The following is a 25,088-nucleotide window of genomic DNA, read 5'->3' as shown; positions in this document are numbered from 1 at the left end:
TCCAAGTTTCTGGTTTAAGAGAAAGATGAAAAAAACCCTTTACATTAAAAAAAAAAAGGGTTCACATTTTTTGTTTTTCATTTTCAAGGAGTCCAGGATGTGAACAGTGTGGCCACCTGGCCACAGCATCCTAGTAAGTGTCAATGTCTCCTCATAGAAAATGATTATGACATGCCACTTTTCAAAATTATTAAAAAAAAAAAAAGTATTTCTCAGAAAATTGAACACAATTAGAAGGGGGAAAACTGTTCCCCAGATTCAGGAAATAAAAGCTCTAAGAGCAACAGACTTCCAAGTGGACAAGTCAACATCGGTGTGGTACAGTCCAGCACATGAGATGATCTGCACCAGGAAGAAATTACCTCACCAAGAATTAAAGGTTCAAAAATAGATGCAACATCTGACTGAAAAAATATTAATGGACAATGAAATCTTTGTACCATCTGCACCTTGGCTTTATTTCTTTAATCACGTATCAAGTTAAAGTGAAACAGCCAGTGATTGAATACTAGTGAGAGGCAAATAACAGCCAAAGCTCACTGAACATTGCAAATCAAGCAGCACAGTGTAGGATCAGCTTAATAAATCAGAATAATTCCCATACCTCTCAAGGATGCAAGGGCCATAGGATGAGATCCAGCTTGGTGGGTGCCTGCTTTTAAGCCCATAACTACTTCCATTAATAATGAGAATGTTATCCAAGCCCTGTAGTTCAGGTATACAGATATGAAAAGTAATACCTGTGTGAGTGAAGGTCTAGGTTAGGAATTCATCACTGGAAGCACTGAGCAGCTTTCCAAACCAAGGGAAATTGTAACTCTCTCCAAGACCCACAATAACATAAAGAGATCCTGCACTTAAATCAAGAATGACCAGAGGTCCCACTGGCTTGGGTAAACCCAGAATATACAGCCTCTCCCAGCAGCCCACTGGAGAATTGTTCATGAATTTTCCAGATGGTTTAAAGGATGTTTCCTGTCCACCTTTCAACAAGACACAGCTCAGAAGAACCTGTCCACTCTAAAGGGTTCACCCCAACCCCACAACGAGTCATGTGCCATGATGTGACACTCAGCTCAGGGCCCACATGTGACTTACTCTACTTTAAAAAAAAAACCAAAACAATCCTATAGCAGTTCTGCTAATTTTGGGTTAGTCTTTCAAACTAGTCCTTCCCCCCATCCCTCTCTCTACTTCTCCCTCCCACCCTGATCTGATTTTTCCCATTTCCAATGAGATTTAGGAATCTGCCCAATGGCAGGTGGGTGGAGGCACTCCAGATACTATGTTTGTTGGTAGCCCAGCAGTTATTTGTGGTCGACTTTTTTGGTTGCCCACAGGAATTTCCAGGGTGGTGTAAACAGACAGATGTGGGCTCTTTTCTGCTATACAGATCACACCATAGAGAGATATCAAAGGGAAAAACCAAACCCATGAATAATGCACCAGTGGCAGCATCTGCAGCTCTGAACTTTAAAGACTGGCCTCTGAATTTATTGGTTTAATTGTTGGGTAGGGACATTCAGGCCACCAGATAGCTTTGGAAAACAAAACATCACTTGAAGATTTCCCGAATATTTAGAAGTGTCTACAAAGCATAAGTGGGCTCAACTACCGGCAAACTCTGAGCTGCTCCCACCCTGACAGCATTGCCCTCATCTGACAGGCTAAAACTGCCCTTTCCTCCTTGCCCTCAGCAGCACAGTGGTTTGGTCTACTCTACAGCTCATCGCTGCTGTAATAGTGGGAAGCTCAAGGGGAGGGTTGTCAGGGTAAGGGTGGCAAAGTAGATATTTTGCTGGTGCAGATTAGTAAAGCTCCACTGATCTCAGATTAACTCATTTTAGCCAGGAAATTTGCCCCCTTGTTCTCTTTTCTTGTTTGTTTTCTACTGTTACCATTATACAAAAACTACTTTTGCCATGTGCTTTTTGTGTGCCTTGTGCTTGCACATGAGACACATGGTGACATCTTTTCCCTTGAGATGAACAAGTAGCCCATGATTAAAATCATGTTGAGCCAATGGTGCAACTTGCCAATCGTTCTTACCCCGGAATTGCCAGCTAAAGCTTTTCTTGTCATTTATTTTTCCAGGAGGATTTGTATATGTTCCTGTCAGTCTATTTTGGAGCATGGCAGGTTACAGAGGCACTTTGATTCATGGCAGGACATGGATTATTTTAAAAAGAAGGCAAAAGGAGTGTTGGTTTTAACAGCCTTGCACTGTCATCTTGCGGTTGTGGCGCTCAGTTCCTCACCCTTATTTGGAAATGCCTGGAACAGGAATTTGATGTGAGCAGGAAGAAACGGTGATTGCCTCACTCCCGGGGCTCTGGTTTGTTTGGAGGCCTCCTTCCTGCCACTCTTGTGACAACAAGACAGACTGACCTTGCCAACTCTTTCCACTCCAGTTCTTTCCATCTCCTTCCTTGGTGAGAGGAGAGCATGACCTCATCCATAAAACCATCATTATTTAGAAGACTTATCTCCTCCAGACTTTCAGCACTTCCACCATGAACACATTTTCAGGGCAGAGCTGTGCACAGTCCCCCCTCCTGCCTCAGCTTTACAGAGGGAACACACTGCCACTGTCAGCTCCTGATAAGTGACACATCTTTTTCACAGCTGAGGCAAATCATTTCCAACACCTTCTTGGCTTTACCCACTTTTCCAGATCTGCAAGCAGCAATGATTTTTGCCTCTTTCCTGGACTCCTTGAGATACCAACCAGTGTGGAATTCACCTTGTACACTCTTTCAAGAGTTAATTTCCTGACATCTTCCTAATGTTGAAAAGGTAAGAGAAAGCCCTGAGCCAGTCTGGCTTCCCTTCAGTTCCTATTGTGCTGCTCCCAGCCAGAGACTTACTCTCCCACCTGCCTCCTTATATCCTCCTGATGGCTAAAAAAACCCATATTCCTCACTGACACTCAAAATCCATCCCCTCCCAGTGAAACCTGACCTAATCACCCAAGAGTGAGTGACCAGAAATGAGGAAATCAGCCCAGCTAGTTACTTGAAGTACACAGATTCCAAAAGCTGCAACCTCTACTATCCTCCTCTACAGGCAATACTAAATCTCTTGTTATACAGATCCTTCCTTACTCTTTTACCAACACCAAGAATCAACAGTTTAAAAACCTACATTATTTCTACTTGTGCTCTTTACTTTAGTCATTTTTTTCAAGTTAGAAAAAAACCCTCATAGGGTCACTATCCTTACCTTCAGTTTCAGCTTCTCTGTTTGGGCTGCCAATACTCTGAGGGAATGCTTATTTTTACAGAAACCACTGTTAACATTAAAAGTTGGGGCAAAAAAATCAGAAATGTGCTTCTAAGGGGCTTAGTTTAGTACTTGGGAGAGAAAACACTGTATTTTGATTAGAACCGTTACTATTGTTCCCCTGAATGGAATATGGGGTCTGGATAGTGAATTCCCCATTTTCAGAAAGAACTTTCTACAGTTTAAATATTGTAATCCATGTTTACTTCGACTTCCATATGTGAAAACTGTCATGCTCTTGCAAATGGATTGCCACAGACAGATCTGTGCATCAACCCAAAATCTCACTGCCAGCAGAGGGATCTTCTGTGGGCTTTGGAGTCCACTAAAGCACCATTCAGAGTGCACATGGAGGTTATACTTTAAAACTCCCGACATACAAGATATTTATGCAAGAAATTTTTTCCAGCTACAAGGGGTTTTAAAATGTCACAATTATGTATGTTATCCTCACACTTTGAAAACAACTGCATTTTGGGTTAGCTTCAGAAAAAAAACTTCTTTAGGGATAAAATGTAAAACCACTTCAGAAAGAGGACTTCAAAATGATGGTGTGGTATGGAAACTTTGGGAAGGGAGACCTACCACCAGTGTGACTGCTGTTATCAAACAAATGGACTGAAATCATGGAACCATCACAGAACCATGGAACCATTAGGGTTGGAAAAGACCTCCAAGATCATCGAGTCTACCCTGATGAGGTGCCCCATCCCCACCTTGTCCCCCAGCCCAGAGCACTGAGTGCCACGGCCAGGCCTTCCTGGGACACCTCCAGGGCTGGGCACTCCAAACCTCCCTGGGCAGCCCTGCCAGTGCCTGACCACCCTTTCCAGGGAGAAATTCCTCCTGATGTCCAACCTGAGCCTCCCCTGGCACAGCTGGAGGCCGTTCCCTCTCCTCCTGTCCCTTGTTCCCTGGAGCAGAGCCCGACCCCCCCCCGGCTCCCCTCTGTCAGGGGGTTGCAGAGCCCAGAGGTCCCCCCTGAGCCTCCTTTTCTCCAGGCTGAGCCCCCCCAGCTCCCTCAGCCCCTCCTGCTGCTCCAGCCCCTTCCCAGTTCCATTGTCCTTCCCTGGACACGCATTTGTGAATAATCTTACTTTTGGCAGCCTTAGCAGAGATGTCAAGAGACTAATCCAGATGACACAGGGTGTGTGGGATGCCCCTGAGCCCAGGCCTGGCAAAGGAGGGCAGAGCAAACGCCGGCCCCGAGCTCGGTGCTGTGGGAGCAGGACAAGGCAGAGAGCACAGAGCATGGCTGGCACACAGCACCAACCAGGTCCTGCTGCCGGGCCCGGGGCAGGAGCCTGGCTCTGTTCTGGGGCCTCGCTGAGCAGACGGAGCTCCCCGGGCCTGCCCCGCACACTTGGCACCGGCAGGGCCGCGGCCGCTGGGATGTGGCAGCTCTTTGCCAAGAGCTGGACTGGGACCACCAACTCACTTCAGACAGGCCACTAAACACCCTTCTGAGGGTAACCACGAGGTCGCTCCAACTTGGGCTGGATTCAGACTGGGGACTTGGAGGTGAAAAGGCTCCGCATTCAATTACCAGTCCCCTGAGTCATCCCATCCACCCTCTGTAGTTAGTTCAAAGCGCTCTGGTAAGCAATATCTGAGGACATTACATGTGTTCAAAATGCTAAAAATACACATCTAAGAGGGCAGGGAATAGATCAGATCACCCAAAAGTATATTTTCCTTTCTGTTTAAAAAGAAAATAAAGGAAAAAAAGAAAAAAAAAATCACGATTTTAAAACTTGCAACCTTTTTTTTTAAATATATAAAAGGCTCCCCCTGCCCACACCCTGCTCTGCCATACCAATTAATTTCTTGCAAATATCTTTAGAATACTAAAGAGAGACTATTCTTAGGAAAAAATAAAAATATTCCTTTTACCTTTGTGTTTTCTAAATAGCTAAATCAGAACTAGAAAGAAGGAGAAAGCACTTTAGGGGAGGGGGGTGAGAAGGGTAGCAGGAACAAAACAAAATGCTAAAAGCTGGATTAAAAAGGCCCCACACTGAAAACACCACGTCCCGGGGATTCCACCAGGGCTTCTGTAACGTGGGATTTGTTTGAAGAGCGACGCTGCCCTCTGGTCCCCCAGGATATGGCATTCTCAATGCAGCCCCAGAGGGTCACCGATCCATTTGTGCCACCTATCCCGGGATCTGACAACTCTCCCCAGGGGCTCAGTTAAACAAGCCTGCAGTTTTTAAACAAAGTGGATTTTAATTGAGAAGCACCTGTGGCGAGAGCCCCCCGGCATTATTGAGCAGCAGATTTGTCCCAGTGAATCCCAGAGGCAGGAGGTGGGGGCAGCAGGGCCCTGGGGGCTGCCCGTCCGTCCCACCTGCAGCACAGAGCCAGCCCTTTCATGAAACCCCCGCAGAGGAATGGGGAGGATTTGCCCGCACCCCACGACGAGTGTTTTTCCCAACAAGCTGTTCCCAGGGTGCTGAAAAGCTATCATTCATGGAAATGTCTGAGGGGGAAGGAGGCACCAAAGAGGAGTTCAGGAGGCCACGGGCACCAGTGGGAGCCGCAGAATGAGACCCTGTGTAAGACATGCACCTGTTTGTGGCCACCACAACAGCTCAGCTAGAAAGCTTAAAGTCCCAAAGTGGGGGGGTGGGAGAGGGTGGGAAACAGGGAAAACATAATGAAAGCTTGTCCTAATATCAAAATACACATTAACCCACGGGATGCAGGCTCACAGCAGATGGCTGTAATTTAGAACAAAGCCCTGGCAATGAGAAGTACTGAGAACTGAGGAGGGCACTTCAGACACACCCTGGTATCATCAAACAGAGATGAGCTTGGGTCAAAGACTGGAATTGCACCACTTCATAAAATATGGGGCTAGAAACCCCACTTATTAAACAAAATTTAATGTTGAGCAGTTGAGAGGAGGTGCCAAGGTCTGTCCAAATGTATTAATCAACAATTCCTGTACACAGGGGTTTACAAGGCACGGAAAACAGAGGGAAGTCAATGCTTGGATGCTACACAAATGCTAAGAATGACAAGGAATGTGCTGCAGTTTTAATGACACACTTTTTTTTGCCTTGTTCATATAAATCAACCTCACTTCTAAGCAAAAATAGGAACAGTGTGTGATGTGCAGGAGAAGCACATGGTGCAGAATAAAGGGGGAAGGAACAGAAATACCACCCCCCTCCCATTCCATGTCTGGGAAAACAGGATTTTTTAAATGGTTTATCGACAATTTCAGATTGTTTGGTTGTTTTGTTTTTCTTTTAAAATGACCCTGAAATAATAGGCTACTGCTTGCCAGAGTGCCTTGATCTGCAAGGTTTGATTTAACTTTTTTTTTTAAACACTGACAACTTGGACTTAGATGGAGAGAGACTATTTACAAGAGCATGGACAGGATAAGGGGGAATGGCTTCAAACTAACAGAGAGTAGGTTTAGATTGGATAAACTAAAGGCATTGCATAACAATTCTGCAAGTGGACAAACAGGCTGAAATAATTCCTGAATAACAAAAGGAAAAATTCAAGTAGAAATCCCTTTTGTGAGATTTTGTCTCTATATTCATGTTTGCTTGTGCTACAAAAATGAAAAGAAATTTCAAAGTTTAACCTAGGTGTGTTATGGAAGTCATCTGAAGTTTAAACACTGCCAAATGCAAATTACAGTGTGTCTTGCTCAGGAACTTTTAGGATGTCTCCATGGCATCACCAGTGCAGCAGTAGCTGCACTTCTGAACTGAGGTGAGATGCTGTGCAGCAAAAATCAGCAAGTTTATTCTAAATGCTCCAGGCTTCCCTTTGTCTCTACCTCCTATGAAAAGCCATGCAAAACTAGAATTCTCTGATTTACTTGTATATTTTCTCTGTACTATTTAAATATTATAACTATTTCTTCTGAATTATGTACTACCTTTAAAGTAAGCTGTAAAGCTGCAGAAAATGCTGAGCATAACTGCAGAGTATCCTTGATTCCAATAAGGACTCCAACCTTAATGATTCCATTAAGGGCAATTAAATGCAGTACAGAGTCAATCCCACCCAAATTACATTTGAAAGCTGACATCTCTTTTCTCTTAGCCTGGAGAAGGAAGGCTTTTTCTAAAAGGTACTTTTTGGACAGGAGGAATGATGCAAACTAACCATACTCTCTCATTTGACTGACAACGTGTTCTCCATCTTCCAGAAGACCTGAACTCCCCCCTCTCCCACCCCTCAAGATCCATTCCCATTTGCTGCTGCCCTCTCCAGTCTGGGCAGTTCCACATCACATGGACACCACCAGGCAGCTCTGAGAGAAGTGCTGAGAATCCCTCACTTCTGGACTTCTTTTCCAGCACCACACCAGTGAGATGTGGAAAAGGCCCTGTACAGACACTGTACTCAGGACTGGAACGTTAATTCAGCAAATTCAGTAGCTCAGCTCCCAGGTCTGCTTTCAATGTATAAACTGAGGTTTTTCAGAGCTTACAATATGGCCAAATTAGGGACGGATTATGCCAGAGGAAAATGCATCACTTGCATTTATACTGGGAATAGATAAGTCTGTAAAAAATTGATTTTAGGGATACTATTGACATACAGAGAAAAAAATGCCAGTTTCTCATCCTCATAAATTCCTGGATGTTTTCAGAAATCACTGGGAGAGGAAACTCCCGTAAAGAAACCAGTTAAGCCTAAAGCATGAACAGCTTCCCCTGGAATGGTTGTGCCTTGGCCACGCTCCAAGGGACTGGAGCGGGATCACCCCACGGGAAAGCTCGTTGGCAGAGCCCTGGGCAGCTCGTCAGGACCCTGGACAGCACCGCAGGGATCCGGCCCCGCTGCCCGGCACACACGGGGATGTTCACTGCTCGGGAGGAGCAGGGATTGCAAAGGGAGGGGAAAGGCAAGGGAATCAGGGAAGCACAGAATGGGCTGGGCTGGAAGGGGTCTTTGAGCCCAGCTAGCCCCTCTCAGACTGTTCCTGCTCACTGAATAACCACCCCTGTACCTGTTCCAGCTTCTCCTCTCACCACGTCTTCTCTGGCCCTCACAGCTACAGGCAGCTCAGCTTTGTGCTCATGCCCAGAGCAGGGATCCTCCACTCTCTCCAAAGATGAATTCTCAGCACACACAGTTCAATGAGTCTGAACTGGAGCACGGTAATAAGTGACTTCTTCTTGCTCTCCTAGTTCCATCTGCAGTAGAATCATAGAATAGAATGGGAAGGGACCTTAAAGATCATCTGCTTCCAACCCCCTGCCATGGGCAGGGACACCTCCCACCAGCCCAGGTTGTTCCCAGCCCCATCCAACCCGGCCTTGGGCACTTCCAGGGCTGGGGCAGCCACAGCTTCTCTGGGCAACCTGTGCCAGGGCCAAACCACCCTCACAGGAAACAATTTATTCCTAAAAATGCATTCTTCTACATTCCTTCATAAATTCCCCTTTTTAGAAGTCTACTCTAAGCAGACAATGAATTCTAACTCAACAGTATAGCTTGGTACAAAGACTGAAGGCAATTTCGGGTACAGCCTCACATTTTCAGTACTTTCTCGTTTGCAAATCAAGGGGAGTTTTTTCAGTCTCACTACACAAACATCTGCAACCAACCTCAAAATACAAAATCAACTGTTAAATAAAGGTTGTGACAATGGCATTTAGTGCCTGGGATTTGGAGTTTTGTTGATTGTATTTAAAAATGTATTTTACAGGTACTTTACGCAAAACAAAGCTAAATTATTAGAAGCAGTAAAAAAATCAGAGCTTTGTAAACATTTCAGCTTATTTCTCACAATTTGCAAGAGAGCTCTTCCAAAATCTATCCACTTATGATGAAAAAACCAACTCCCTATTCCCTTTTAATAACAAATAGACCTTAAAAAAAAAATTCAAAAAAATCTGACCACCACTGTTTGAAAGCACTCGAAAGCAATAAGATGGTCACAAGACTTGATCTGCCTGTTCTACCCCTTTACAAACTCACTAAAGCTTGCTTTTTATGACTGATTGCTGTGCTGTATTAATCCCCCAGCATATAAAACGAGTCTATTGGAGACTGGGACTCCAGTGGGGGAGGACAGGGAACCTGTTGTGTTCTGAGAATTAATCCATCCTGGAAAATCAAAAGCCAGCCACTCACAATACAGTAATCAGCATGTTCTGTGTTGTGAAAGCCCTACGTTTCCCTTTTTGAAAACACAACTATTACTTCATTAGGCACTGAAAACCACAAACCCCTCAGATTTATTTGTGTTTGTTATTATTTGGCTTATATTTACAGGCTTGTGTATATTTCGTCAGTGAGTATACAACCATCAAGTTAAAAAAAACACCCTGTCTATTCCCATCTGCTTAAAAGGAAAGGGGGACTCCCACTGCTTTTTCCACAACCAAAGTTCCCTCTGGATTTGCTTTGTGAACAGGATTTTAACTCTTTATCACCCTAAATAAAAGGAAATTATTTGTATTTTTTCCTTACACAGCAAGTTCGTTTTCTGTTCAGGATAATTCTATATATTTTTTTTCACTTTGTTAAATCATTTAACGTGAGTTTCGTAAGTAGTGTCACTAAAATAAAAATGTTTGAAGCTTTATACTTACTCAGTGGAAAACAGCTTCACTTCATTTCAGATGGTGTTCTATTTGATGGTCCTTTGTCAGCAAAAGTTTAATTCTTTCCTTTTAAAGATGAATGATGCAGCCTTCTGAATAATGCTTTTTTATATGTAACAGTAGAATTCTTTTTTTCCCCCCACTTAGGGGTGAGAAGCATGAATCTTTCATTGTGTTATGGAGATGAAGATTAAAAAACCCCTACAAACCCAGCTGTAAATCTGATGTGACACACTAATGATACTGCTAAATGAATTCTGGCCTAAACACAAGAATTAAGGCTTAAGGAAATCATTGAGAAACCACATGCTCAAGAAGAACCACAACCATATCCCTTTTCCTTTCAGCCAGGAAAAGGCACCCACCTGTATAGGACACAACTTCATAAACCAGCACTTGGACATAACAGGGTTTAATACCCGACAAAATGTTCCTGTCAAAATATTTTTAAAAAGCAAATGAAGCACTTTGCTTATAGCCACGTTTACCCTTTGCTAACACAAAGAACGCTTTTCTCCCCATCTGTTTTCCAAGCAACAAGTCACTAAAAGCACCAAGAGTTTGTGTCTTTGTTCCTACTGCCATCATCCCTTTCTAGACCCCGTTTACCTGAGAAAGGGCTGAAGACAGCAGTGTTGGATCCTTGCCTTTGAACCCCACAGGTGGCTAAAAATCACACTGGGTCAAATCCATAGTCCCACCAGGGCAGACACTGAGATCCTCCAGTTAACTTGAAACCACCTCAGCAGTCCAGCTCTACTCCCCAGCTCTGTCACACACTGCTGGGGACTTCCCACAGCTCAAAGTACTGTGTTTTTCCCATTTTTAAACCAAAAAACTGAACTGGAGGAGCGTAAGCTGATGCACAGGGCTGAAGGCTGGTTACAGGCACGTGGAGCTTAAGGACATAAACTTGCCTTTCCATTTAAGAATGGGATTAAATGCCAACAAATTAACTTTCCTGAGACCTGCAAGTTCGAGATCACTGGAAGTAATCAAATGGCAGCAACAACACACAAGCAGCAGCAATATTAAGCTGCAATTCCTGCTTTGCTCGTGCATGGAGGGTTACATTTCTTGGCTTCCAGGGCAAAGCTATGGCACACACAGAGTTAACTGTGCCCCCCCACCCCGGCTTCACCCCCCTTCCCCCCATCTCATTCATGCCACATTCCACAGTGGCAGGGTCCAACAACAATACAGGAGGGTACCCAAAATGAAGAGGCAGGGCCTTCCATTCTTCTGCCTCTCTTGAATTAATTAACTGGAAATGAGTTTTGTCAATGTTTTGGAAAGGCAGAGGGGTGAAAAGAAACTCCTAGAATTAATCACAGTGAGAAACTACCTCTTCAGCAGTCTGCCAGAGTTCAGAAAACCCATGAGAAGTGCAAAATAAAAGGAAAGTGGGCTGACTTACCCTCCAAAGGAACAAATAAAATTCAAACAAACACCCAAGTCTCCAAAACAGAGACATGCCCCAGTGCAAAGGAATGCAGCATCTGTTGCCACAACAGCTTCAGCTTTGGTTTTAATACACTTGTCATGAAGACTGAAAGGTAACAAGGTAGAAAAGAAGGTTTACTCATAATTTAAATACACAGAAGGCATGTTGTGTTTAATTCACTAAATATTTATGTACATCCAACATCCCGTCGATCCTTAGATAAATAGAGATATTTGAGTCCCATGACTGAAAACTTTGATTGTTTAGCCCTGACTCAGCACAGATCTTTTACTGGAGGGGAGCCTTCAAAGCAGCTCTTTCTTTGGAGAGTTTTTTAACAACAGTTATCCCCAGGTTCAGCAAAGGAAATTGTAACAACTCAATACTGCATCTATGACACCCTTCTACCAAGGAAACAAGAATCCCAACCCACTGACAAGGAGGACTTTGTTCCACAGGCTGATTTACCCAAGTGTTCAGGAAACACAAGGTGTGCTTCTGTTTATGAGGCAGAAGCATCATCTGGCAGCTTTTCTGACCCTGAGTGTAACACTTCCAGCAGACCGGGACTGAAAAGGAGGAGATCTTGACTGGCTGAGCAGGGAAGACTATTTTGTAAGAGAAATACTCCTCAGCTCAGGAGGGCTTTTTCCTGGCAGACCTGAGGATCAGCCTGCCCTCCCGTTTGTCCATCTCCAAGCCCATGCTGCCCAGGGCAGAGCCCTCTGCCAGCCCCTGCTCCTCCAGCCCCGCGATCAGCTCCTGGTTCCGCTCGTTCTGCTCCGTCACATTCCGGATGGCAAACACTGCCCACTGGTTCACAACTGGGGGGCAGAGTCAAGGACTGGTTATTTATTCAGAGGTGAAACATTGTTTATTGCCATTTATTATTGCATTCCCCTCCTTCTGCCCTCCCCCAATCCCTTAAACCTCAAAACCCAGTAGAAATCAAGGGTTTGAAAAAGTAAGACATTTAAGACAGGTGTTGACACTGAACCTGCAAATACTTGCATATGAGGGAACTTAATTTATATTAATTTTTAATAGAATGATTTATGTCCATTAACTTCAGTCAAGTTTACTAGGCTTTGTGTTAGGAAAAAAACCCTAACAAAAATATAAATGAACTTCAAGAATTAAATGGAGATATTGTTTCAAACCAAAATTACAGTTAATTGAAATATTCCAATGATCTTCCTAGTGGGATTAAATTAAAAAATCAGTCACTTGTTAATGATCCAAACACTTTAACACTACACTTCCAAGCACTGGCAAACAAAATAAGCTGTAAATCATGTCCAGGAAAGACAACTATTATTTTCACTGCAAGAGTTGAAGAGATGTAGAAAAAGAGAAATTATCCAGGTTAATATCTGAAAATAGCACAAATAACGTCAAGACACTTAAAATTCTTTAACTTCTAAGGTTACCTAAGCTGGGTCCTTTGTGCCTGGGAGCTTTTACACACTTTCCAGACCAGACCCCAGGATCACCGACGGGGAGCTCCTGCTGACATTGGAACGGGCACAAGCTGCAACTCATTCACCTTCTAAGGTGGTCCCTTGGGGCCAGGATTGAGGCACATGTCAGGGCTGTACACAAAGGATTTAAATTCCCAGGATTATCAGCCAGGCATCTTCCAAGTGAACTACAGTGCTCATTTTATGAAGTGTCAGAGATGTTGGTCCCAGCTCTGCAGCTGAAAGGCTGTTTGATACAATCTTTCCCAAGTTACCCTTTCTGAATCACACAAGTGGTTTGCCTGCAGGGCACCAATTATTTACTACATGTAGCTTCACATCCAGGAGAGGAATATGCATAATTTACTCATCTCCTTGACGTCTTTTGGGTTGGAGAGTGTCTAAGCACAGAGATAAGGTGGTGTTCTTCTGGCATTTGCCAGGGGGTGAGGAGAGGGAAAAAACTCCTCAGCTGGGGAAAATGGGAACCTCAGACAAAACAAGAGAAGAGAGAAACTGGCCTTACACAATCTTACACCATCTATCTTACACATCCCCAACAGAGAGAAGGGTTTGGATGAAGAGCAGCCTGGACACACCTGGCAGGGAACATGCACTGGCATGGGTCAGTGAAACAGTCCCCTGCCTTTTAGTAGCAGTTTATATTTTTTTTCACATTCGAGAAGTCCAGAATTGAAAATCAAAAATGGCAAAGCACTAACAACTACAAGGCTTTTTTTTTTTTTCCCTCTGACAAAGCTCTTTACACTTTGCCAGGAAACATGCTGCACACCTTCCTGGTTCAAAAAACTCCAGTGTGAGGTAATGACAGAAGAGGGAAATTAACACCAAAAAAAATTATGCATCACATCAAAGCCTTAACAGGTGAACATGACAGAGAATACCCATGTATTCTCTTCTGTCAGTGCATCACTACTATAGTTAAGTGAAAAGACAAGTGCCAAGCTACACTGAAGTTACATAAACTGAGCATTTTCACTGAAGATTACATTTGAGCATATAAACCAAAAAAATACCTAAGAAATAAAATCACATACAAGCAGAGTCTCAGTCATTAGCACCAGTGGTGAGAACAGATTTCAGAGCAGCAAAGCAGGCAAGCTCATGAATGCTGACCAACCAAGGTTAAAACCTTGCAGGTCTTTCCCAGGTCTGATTTAGGACATTGCATCAGTGCCAAAAAGCAACATGAAGTTCTCCCAATGGACTGTGAGAAACATGCTACCACCCTCCCTGGCTCTGCTCCTGGGATGAGGAGCAGATCTTTCTTGTTGTGTTCCTAAAATACGGCTCTGTTTAAAACACAGCACTTACAGAAAAGAAAACCTCCTACAGGAATAAGAGCAGTTTTCAGAGTGACAGTTCTCAGTCTCACAAAGTGCCACACAGACACTAAAGTACTCGCAGAGATGCCTGTGTGCATTAGCTTTGGGAATAATCCTGTTACCATCATCCTTATGTCCCTCAACACAAACCCACTGCTAAACCCCACAGCAAACGCTGTTTCCCCATTACCAGATCCATCCATGCTTCCATAATATCTCAGACATCCCCATTATCTTATGAACTCTATCACCATTCTGGCATTTATCATTATTGACTACTGTAGCTGAAGCTGCAGACTGGTTTCAATAACATTTTCCCTCCTTCACAAGCTCCTTTCTGTGTGTAGGTTGCCCATTGTGCCCGCACCATGAATATTCATGACCCCTTGTTCCTGCTGGGGGAGGCTCGGGCAGACCTGAGTGTCAGCGAGATTAAAGCCAGATTAAAACCCTAATACTCACATTACCCTCTTGCTCCTCTCCAAAGACAGAGACACAGGGAGAAAATTAAACATATTCGAGAGTCTCTAATCCTACCAACACTTTAAGCACTTTATTGTATGCTCAGCTTTAGAAAGAGAGCTTCTAAAGTTGCCATAGTTACTACAAATAAGAGCATGAGCCTGTTTGTTGTGAAACTGCACCAAAGAGAAGGAACACAGCAAGTGCAGCAGATCTCATGGCACAGACTTGTCTGCATTCTTCCAACAGGGTGTATTGCACTCTCAAATGAATCAACATTACAGACAAGTGAAGATGATGATATTCTGTCACAGGGAAGAGGGCATACAAAAGGAAGAAAACAATTAATTTCATTTTGCAGAAGCCTCATCACCAGACTATCTGTTTAGGGACTGAAAGCAAACATTTCTGTGCATTTATAGCTACCCTTTTCCAAAACCCTTCAGTACTGTGTGCTATGGGATTCCTATGGTATTTTGACCTATACAAACAATAACAAAACTGAATCAACCTACACAAGCATGGAAGACAGGGCAACAGCTTCATTCCACAATTTAAAATTTAAAATCATCTCCACTCCTCTGGGTTGTAACTTCAACTGTCAGGGAGGAGGGAACACAGAGAAAAAGGAAGAGAGTTGGAGAAGATCAGCCCTAAGGGATGAGAAATGTTACTATCTGGAAGCCATGAAAATCTACCTCACTAAATCCTGTGGAAGTTTGGCCACTGATTGCAAAGGAAACTTTTCACAATTCTCCTGCTTCTTTTCCCTTGGATTGTGGTCCAAGACATTGCTGGAGTCAAGGCAGGAGCCCAGTGACTGGTCTGTAGGTTTAATGGGGTGTGAAAGTACCCCCATGCCCTGCCAGGAGTCCCCAACCAACCCCCCGTGGCCGTGCATTACTGGGGAGCAGGATGTGCAGACCAGTTCTCAGAGAGTATTCCAGCTTCTCACTCCCAGAGTACCAACTCCAGCTGGGACTGAACATTCCTGACAAGCCCAGTGCAGCCATCAGGACCCCTACAAACTGTCCCACAAAGCAATCTGGATTCTAGGGATGACAGAGAGCAGACAAAGTTATTAATGAGGTTTGAGGCTGACGAGGCAAATGCACAGCAATGCACAAGGAACCTTGGAAGTACATTGCTTGAAAAAGGCAAGTTTTGAAAGTTAAGTATTACTATGAACTAATACAGGATACTGAAGAACAATGACAAGGAGAATGACATGCATACATCTGTTTTCCTAAGTCCTCTTCATAGTTATTAATACTGAGGAATCTCTAAATACAACATTCTTGGTGGAGGGTTTGATTTATTACACAGTGTAGGGACTTTTTTTGTTAAGTTAGACCATTTCCTGCACTACAGTCAGTTTTCCATAATTAAATCACTACTTAGGAACTTTCTTCCTTAAGAGTAATTAGGTCTTAGGAGAAAAAGAGGATATTCTTTGTTCTAGCCCATTACCTCATTTAAAATGGATTTTTATTATTTAAATATCAACTATATTTTAATCAAATATAGGAGGAGATACAAAACCTTATTAAGAAAGTCAACTCCCGTGGGTTGGAACTCTTGTCAAATGGGCTGTTTATGCAACCCCCAGCTAAAGCCATTTACAGGACCTGTTCTGGAACAGGGCTAAAACCCAGAGATAATAAAAATACAATTCTTGTTAATTGTATTTCTTTCTGGTCTTCAACAAATAATCCAATTTTGATTCAAACTTCTGCAGACTGGAATGAAATACTGAAGTGTCATGTTAGAAGAGTCACTTCCACTTGCAGACGTGACCGGACCACACTGAAAAGACAAACCATCTCCCCTTCAAGCCTTTCAGTCCTTTGAAGCACTTTCCTTTTACAGCACCTTGAAGGTACCTCCTCTCCCCATTAAAGAGGTCTCTGGACAACTACCACAACTGCCCAGCCCAGCTGGGAGCAACGTGCTGGGACTGACCACACGCAGCAGACAGGTAGTTCTGGTCCCACCAGCAGCCAAAGCACTTACAAAGCTCTACAGGTTTCTTCATCTTGGGGGTTTTAGTAGTTTTAGCAAGTCCTAGGAGCTGCATAAGGTGACAGCAATTTAGTACAACTCCTCTACCTTTTAAAGTCAAGTCTACTTGTGCTTAAGACATTACCAAAAATGTAGTAACAGAAAATGTAAAGAACGAAAGGTTTTATCTTAATTGACTTACCTATTTTCAAAAGCCTAATTTATATTTTTAGAATTAATGCATTGGACTTTATTTATACCTCACATTGAATTATCAGCATCAGAAAACTTCATGAATTCAGCCTATACAAACTTAAAATGCTCTGCCTAGAAGGTAGAACAAAAAAAAAAATCTACAATATTCCAATTGCCTGTATTTTCCTATATTCCAGAGCAGTTCTTACCACCTATGACGCAGTCACCACACTCTGGATGATCAAGTGAGCTTTCAAAAGCAGTATTGTATGAACTGGGAATGTCACTGCTTCCTTGCCCGGCTCTTGCAGAGTCAGAACCCATTTAACCCAGAAGCCTCCAAGGTACAGAGGTGCCCCTGGATGCTGGGAGAGGCTTTTATTCCTGACCACACTCTTTAGGGATAAGATCTGTAACACGGGGAAGGGAAAGCAGAGGTTCATTCCTATTGCAGGTACCTCTCACCTGGTGCAATGGAGGGGTGGGAGGGCTGGACCCTGCCGTGCCAAACAAGGCTCCATCCCCGCCACAGCGTGGCAGCAGAGCCTCACCAGACTCTGTGCCATGGCAGCCTGGCCTTCCCTCCTTCCCTCTCCTCACCTGCACCTGCCCTTCCCTCTCCTCACTTCAAACCACTCACCTCAAAGGCATCCAGTTTCAGTACAAAGGCAACACTCTCTGTGATTCACAGCCTACAAAAAATAGGAAACATCTGTAGCACAAAACAATTGTACATTAAAGAGTTTTTCCAGTCCCCAGGCCTTCACTAACCTGCCACACCAGTAGCTCTGCCTTCCTCGTGCAGACAAGCACCATCTTTCTGGTTACTTGTGTTTATCTCTGTCTCTGAGCATCCTACCCATCATCTGCAATGATGAATCCATTTTTCAAGTGTGCCCTATGGGATACAGAGACTTTTATCTTCTGTATAACCAGCAGACAGGAATGTTAAATCTCACCTATGACTTTCAGTGAGAGCTCACCTATTTAAGTGTCCATGGTCAACAAATATAATTTTAAGACCAGAATGGACAACTAGACCTCTTTTGCCCAACACTTCTGCACAAACACAGACGAGCAAAGCTCAGCCCCTCAGGAAATCAAGCCTGTCAATTCTGTTTCACATACAAGATATTTTCCTGGCTTTTTCTGAGGGACTTTCAGTGTTGACTGGGAGATTCCACTGTGTCCCTAAATAAACTGTCCCAGGAGGTAAATCTCTCACTCGTTACAGCCTGTGATTTATTTCTGGTTTAGATTTGTTCAGAGTTGCTTCCAAACACTGATTTTCATTATAGATTTAAAAGAAATAATTCCCACATCATAACCAAGGCACTTGATAAAGCATCTTTGGCATGAACTAAACTAAGAAACCAAGGGAGATATTCCAAGCTCTGCAAAGTTCTTGTGTCTTGTCCCTCCACTTGGATTTTTCAGCATCCCTTTTGAAGCACAGGTACCAGAGCTAGGTAAAACATTCTGCCCAAATGTGCTGTATGTCTGCTTCCAGGTGCAGGGCAGCTGCCTGCTCCCCTGGCTATGAGTAATTCAGGAAAAGTGAACCCCAGCAGCTCACAATATCCAGTTGCCCTCTCACTCCCAGCTGTGCTCCCAGGGCCATTTTCAGCACTGTTCAATCCTGAGAGCCAGAGCAAAGCACGAGGCTCGTTCTGAGCTCCAAGGCTTTACCTCCCCCCTCCCCTCAGTGAGGTGCAGCTGAACGGCCCCCCAGGGTCATTAAATGGTGTTTACTGCTCCAGCACTCCGGGTACTGAGGCCCCTCTTACCTGCACCAACGTGGGGACTGTTCTCCCATTGGTATATCTGGGTTAACAGTTCACACAAGACACACTGAGCAGTATTATACACCCAGACTGTTATTAGCCTCTAATGCTTGCCAGCTAAACATTTAATCTATATTCTATGTGCTGCCTTTCGTGCTCTGTGGGACTCAAAAACCCAGTGCCAAAACACCTTAGCATACTATGAACTTAAACACAAAATCTGGGTCAAGCACTCCAGAGCTACAAAAGCCATAGGACATGTTTAGCTCTGTCAGGCTATTTTTATTATAATGTCTCTTATGCCAAAACTTACAGAACTTCCAAAAAAAATTAAGCCATAACCTCTAGTTTGTTTTCCTTTGCCCTATACTCAGACTTGTAATACTAGCTTAAAACCATGAATATGACACATTCATTTGTGCTGCTTAGACTGCCAATTTTTTTTAAAATTATGACTTACATTTTTAATAGAAACCCATAATTTATGAGCAACTATAAATCATCTGGTTTTAAAACAGAAATAATCACACTCTTGATCAATCTCAAGTTAGTGCTCCACAGTCAAAATATTCTGCTCTTACAGTCCCTTCTCTTACACTAATCCCATTTTAAGAGTTCATGACAACTAAATCTGTTTGTTATCCCTACCAGGTACCAGGGTTAGGAGGCTGTTGTGTTATAAAGAAAAACCTTCAGTTGCTGTCACCTAACTGCTAACAGTGCCTCAGCTTATCTTCTCTTCCCAGGTACGGAAAAAAATGCAAAAATTCCATGAAGCTGAAACTCGTGTCTCAAATTACTATTAAAACCTGCCACAAACATTGAGATATGAAGCACAGGGGGATGGGGGATGGTATCTGTGTCCACAAACTGATTACATATCGCTGGTGTGGTCCTTTTAAATGTCCTGGGACATGGAAAGAAAGAGGTTCCACCTTCACACAGAAATATATTCACGTGCATTTATATGCATAGAGAAATAACCAGCTTTTCTAAAATGCTTTAACATGGAGATTATAGAAGCCAAATAATTCTTTCAAGAATTTGGCACCACACTTAAAAACCCAACCTGGCTCATATCTGGCATGTGGCAAAGCTAATTATAACTTACCACTCTAAGGTAGATGACAAGTTGAGCTGACACAATCTGGATTGAAGTTCTTTTTCTGTTTATAATCTCTAGGGATTCATCCATTTATACAGATTCCACAAGGATCTGTATGCCAGCTTATCTTTCAGCAAAATACGTGAGCATTTTATTGATTCAGGGTCTCTGAATAACTCCCCCCTGCTGCTTATGGTCATGTCAAATGTCACTTTATGACAAATAACCAGAACAACGAAGGTAAATGAAACTCCAGTTCCATCCTCACAGACACCAACTGATGCCCAGTGTGCACCCAAAACCAACAATGGTTAAAATGAATGGGTGTTTCCAAAGATGCATCTAAATTATAACCAAGTATGCATTTAGCAAAATAGCCATTAGCCACAATTCCATCTAGGATTTCAGGAAAGGGCTGCACCTCCTTCAGGAAATCTCCACACACCAGGAGAAAGGAACAAACCCACAGGGTCAGTGGAAGGGACTGCAAATACACCCAGAGTGATAGGAAAGGTGAGGGAAACCATTTGGGAACCGAAAGGACAGTTTAACCAAAGATCTGAGGCAGTGAGGGCAGATCATTGCGGGCTCAGGAAGGAGCTACAAAGGACAAGGCACTCACCACCTGAAGGTAAAACTGTTCTAATAACAGTGACCAAAAGTGGGGCAACAGGAAAATGCCAGAATAAAGCTACTATGCAAAGCACTGGCCAGATGACATCCCAATGTTCTTTGGAGGTATGCACAAGAAAAAATGTCAAGACAGACTGAAATATGATAAGGTGGTTGTAGAAGGCATTCCATTCTCAACAATATTTCTGAACCACTCCTAGCTTTACTTAAAAAAAAACCAACAAAAACCAAAACCTTTGGCTCTCAAATTTCTAGTGCTCTGTCTCAGCCCAGAGGGGAATTTGTCAAAAGAAAGTCTACAGAAAAATCAAGCAAGCTGTTTGAGCTATAAAAGCAGTGAAATATTATATATTTTCTTCATTTCTTTCTTTTTTTTTTTTTTTTTGGGTGCTCCTGGTAACTAGAGATCTGCTTTCTTTCAAGAATTGAAGCCTGTCATGGATTTAAGTCCACCAAGAGGATTAGGGCAGAGGACAAATATGACAATATTTGGTTTAGAAATAGAGTTATTAACTTTAATTCCTCACTTTTACATGCATGAGTTGGTGCCTACAGAGATTACCCCTCTCAGGGGATTAGAAATATTAGAATGTAACATTTGAAAGAGCCTTCTTGCATTCTGTACAGCTCTGTTACACTTCCTCCAGCTCTCAGAGGGACCCTGAACATCACACACTTCTTAAGGAGGGCTGTTGTCACTCAGCATTCCTGGGTCACAGCTCATTCCTGGCCAGGAACGAGACACTAAAGAACAGATTCATATTCACATCTCTGCAAATCTGCCTCAGGATTTTATAAATTCTCAAGGAAATTAATAATACCACCAACACCCTCCCCCCAAAAAAACCTCTGAATTTCAATATTTTTTACAGTATTTTCAGTATTTTAATCATCCTGCAGCTGTTCTAAAAACTGAATTTTAGAAATTATAGAACCTGCAACCTGAAATATACCATTAGGAATTGTAAATGTCCGAACACAAAGTGTAATCTGTGGTCATTTCTGGAAGACAAAAAAGGGCAAATGCTTTAATTTCTTGGAGCATCTTTTTCTATACTGCACACTGCATTCCTTTTGTGGTCTCAAGTCTTTCTCATATGAGGAGAATGTTGCATTTGATAGGAAAGAAGTTGTTCCTGGGGAACAGTTGGGATTACTGATAGAGTTAGTAGACATGCAACCTCTCACGAGAAATCTCTACATTTTTGTTTTCATTCTAAGATGAAGTTTCTGGCAATAAATACTTCAGAAGTGCAGTCTTTGAGTCAGAATTTAGATCTACTAAATATCATGCTTAATGCAACAAGTTTTTTGATTGGGGTTCTTCACCTTTCACCAAGTTTTGCCCTGAAGAGTTTGCAGCATCAAGGAAAGATAAACAGTGGCCTAAGACATGGAAGTTGTGTTATCCCATCTCTTCAGATGTGCAGCAAATGTCAAGTGTGATTTAAAGCAAGATCAGGTTACACAAATGCCTCCTGTGCCCCTTCCAACAGGGAGCATGTGCCCAGATCCTCCCCCTTTGGAGCTTTGTAATAATCCCACTGAGGACATTTCAGATAATATACTGAAAGTCCTACCTGGAGTGGAATCCAGACCCCTTTGGTCCATTATCACTGCTGTAAGAACAAAACTGGATAACTTGCAATGCTTCTTTCAAGGGTGTCAAAATCACCCTGTCACACAGTGACAGCAGCAGACAGGTGACCCTCCCTACCACAGCCAGTAGAATAGCTATGGTTGTCCCCTTTCACCAGCAGAAATAACACAAAGTTTGAAGCTTCTTGGGAATCACTGAAGAAAGTGCAGCCCAAAAAACTCCACCCTGATACAACACTGGGGGATTCCCTTCTGAGCCACACAGGCCCCTGGGATCCACTGTCTCTCATAAAACACGGCTCCAAAGAATTCCCAGCAACCTGCAGGAACAGGACAGGATCTGATCTGCTCAGTCAGGTGAAAGAAATAAGCCCCTCTCAGACTGTTCTTGTTCAATGAATAACCACCCCTGTACCTGTTCCAGCTTCTCCTCTGGCCCTCACAGTTACAGGCAGCTCAGCTTTGTGCTCATGCCCAGAGCAGGGATCCTCCACTCTCTCCAAAGATGAATTCTCAGCACACACAGTTCAATGAGTCTGAACTGGAGCATGACAATAAGTGACTTCTTCTTGCTCTCCTAGTTCCATCTGCAGTAGAATCATAGAATAGAATGGGAAGGGACCTTAAAGATCACCTGCTTCCAACCCCCTGCCATGGGCAGGGACACCTCCCACTAGCCCAGGTTGCTCCAAGTCCCATCCAACCTGGCCTTGGACACTTCCAGGGCTGGGGCAGCCACAGCTTCTCTGGGCAACCTGTGCCAGTGAGAACAGGCAGAGTTGGCTTCCACTCAGCTGATATTTTGCTTCACCTTTGGCACTATGAGCAGACAGATTTATGCTCTTAACCTGTGCTGACAGGTCCCATCCCTCCACTGCTGACCAACTAAAAACTTGCTGTCTGTCGTGGTTGTTAAAGTCACAGGGACACACTCAGTACTGGCTGACAGAAAGTAAGATGTTGGTAGTGCTCTGTGTCATCCAAGGACAAGGGTAACAGCAGCAACCAGAAATAATGCAAAATTGAAGCCCTCTACCAAAGAATATACTTCACTTTGGTCCAGGCAAACTTTAAACTTACTTATTTCAAACTCACTTGTGCAGCAAAGCAAGTAGCAAAGTGACAAGGAGAAGGGGAATTCCATAGAATCAGAGAACAGCCTGGGTTGGAAGGGACCCCAAAGATCCTCCAGGTGGGCAAAACTTGACTGGGCATGAAGAGTTCATTGCTGCTCTCATCAGTACCCTGGGTCCTTTACAGAACCATACCCACTCAGTAACATGATTTCATGTATGCTTGTGAAAATACAGAACCAAATAGGTCACATCCAGCTACTTAATGCACTGGCAGTGCCTGAAGGGAGCTTTCCAAAGGAAGGCAACCACTACTGGTGTGACATTATGCTGTATTTTTTGGCAACACTCATGGGATAGCCACATGTACGTGAAAATGCTCAACTCTCTGATGGTTCACTCTAAAAACTCAACTCGCACTCCTATTTTTGCTCTCCACTGGCCTCCATTCAGCGGGGAGGCTTTTTTACAGCATGTGGCCTGGTTTAGGTTGCACTCTGTAACTTAGAAATAAAATGTCTGTCAGCTCCCCCAAAAGTCCTTGCTGGCATCTCCCAAAAACAAACTGCCATTGTTGTAGACCAGAGCAACTTGATTTCCTCCAGCTTCAGCCAGTTTCATGAACCACAATTATACTTGCTGCTGCCATCAAGTCAGAAGTATTTTCAATCTACCTCTCAGATGACTTTCAGACTGAATATAATAGAAGCAGTTTTGGGAAGGAGTATCTAAAAATTATCTTACATTTTCTACATTTTCATACATCATTTAAACTAAGGGATCTGTAAATGGATGTTCACAGCAACCACAGGTTTTCCTTTCACAAATGCTGAAAATTCTTACTCCTAAAACATAGTTAGCTAGGTGTTTACTTGTATATATAACATATATGTGTGTATACACACACACAGACATATATATAAACATATATCCTCACAGTAACATATATTTTCTTCAAATAACCTGAAAAGCAGGATTTGGAGTAAATTTTTTATTGGTATTACCCAGATAGGCATCTCCAACCCACTCTGCTACCCTGTGGCATGCCTAATTTCTTTGTTCTTAAACACAGGTTACAAAGGTAAAGCAAAAGGTTTCCAACTTTTCAGAAGCAGAACAAGAAACTGAATTTTCAGAACTAAAATAAATAGCTCATGAAAGGACCTCTCCTTAATCTAAAGGCAAATTATTCCACTTGCATTTTGAAATAGCCTGACTGCTATTAAATACAGAGGGACAGTTATGATTAGGGTGCAGCCAGTCCCAGACAGAAGATTTAAAGGGTATAGAAAAAGTGATATTCAGCCTCCTCTGAAGTTTAACTCCTCAGGCTCTGAGGTCTTCAATGAACTCTAGTCTCACTCTGCTTACCTTTTCCCCTGTGCTAAAAGCCCAGCAGCTCACAGTTGAAAATCTGGCATCTTTCAGCACTTCTCCATTGAATTTACTTGGAAACATGCAAAGTTGTAGTAGCTGCAAATTTAAAATACCAATTTGAATAATTACAGAGGTACAGCAAATTTGTTCTTAACTGTCCATAATCATGTTGGTGTCTGCTACCAATGAGGGTGGTGCTTTGTTGGCCTGTACTCATCAAATATCCTGAAGGAAAAAATACTCCTTGTTCGTATAAATGTAAAGGTTACAAGTCTGAGGTGTAATTAGACAAGGTAACAGTTCTCCCACACTGGGCACTGAAAGATGAATTTAAACAATTAATTAGAGCAATGCAAACATGTCAGTTGAACTTTGTAAGCTACAAACTCCCTGGTAGTTCTATGGATGCTACAGAACTGTTCAGGATCTCACAGCACGCAATTTTAAGGTAATGACAGGTTTACAAAGGAATTTATTTTAAGATGAGAGCAGACCCATTTCCTCTTGCAGCATTCTTCCATATGCTACAAACAATAAGACTCATCAAAGAATTTTTCCTCTCAAAAGTAATAAAGAGCTCTTTAACATATAAAATGGCAGTCCAGCTTCTCCTGATGAATTGCATACTTTAGGGAAATTATTTTTTTCATCCAGGAAGAAAATCCTATCGCTTTTACCATTAAAGTTACATTTTTTTCTTCAGAAAATTTTGTACATGTAATTTGGAGGCAGGGAGGGGG

The 25,088-nt window shown here is 43.0% G+C and overlaps 1 protein-coding gene across 1 annotated transcript in view; it reads right to left on the bottom strand.

Moving 5' to 3' along the window:
- Positions 1-11,457: 11,457 nt before the first annotated feature.
- The window catches only part of ATXN10 (ataxin 10), a 65,966-nt gene continuing 52,335 nt past the window's right edge, over positions 11,458-25,088 (bottom strand). Inside the window, exon 11 of the mRNA XM_029963731.1 lies at positions 11,458-12,137. Coding sequence (XP_029819591.1) covers positions 11,950-12,137 — 188 coding nt within the window. The 3' untranslated portion in view covers positions 11,458-11,949. The remainder of the gene's footprint in view (positions 12,138-25,088) is intronic.

This window comes from Manacus vitellinus, unplaced genomic scaffold, assembly GCF_001715985.3.
Source record: "Manacus vitellinus isolate BGI_N305 unplaced genomic scaffold, ASM171598v3 scaffold_104_pilon, whole genome shotgun sequence".
Classification (NCBI taxonomy): domain Eukaryota; kingdom Metazoa; phylum Chordata; class Aves; order Passeriformes; family Pipridae; genus Manacus; species Manacus vitellinus.
Note: the sequence above shows the minus strand (reverse complement) of the source record. Positions and strands in the feature narration are given on the sequence as shown.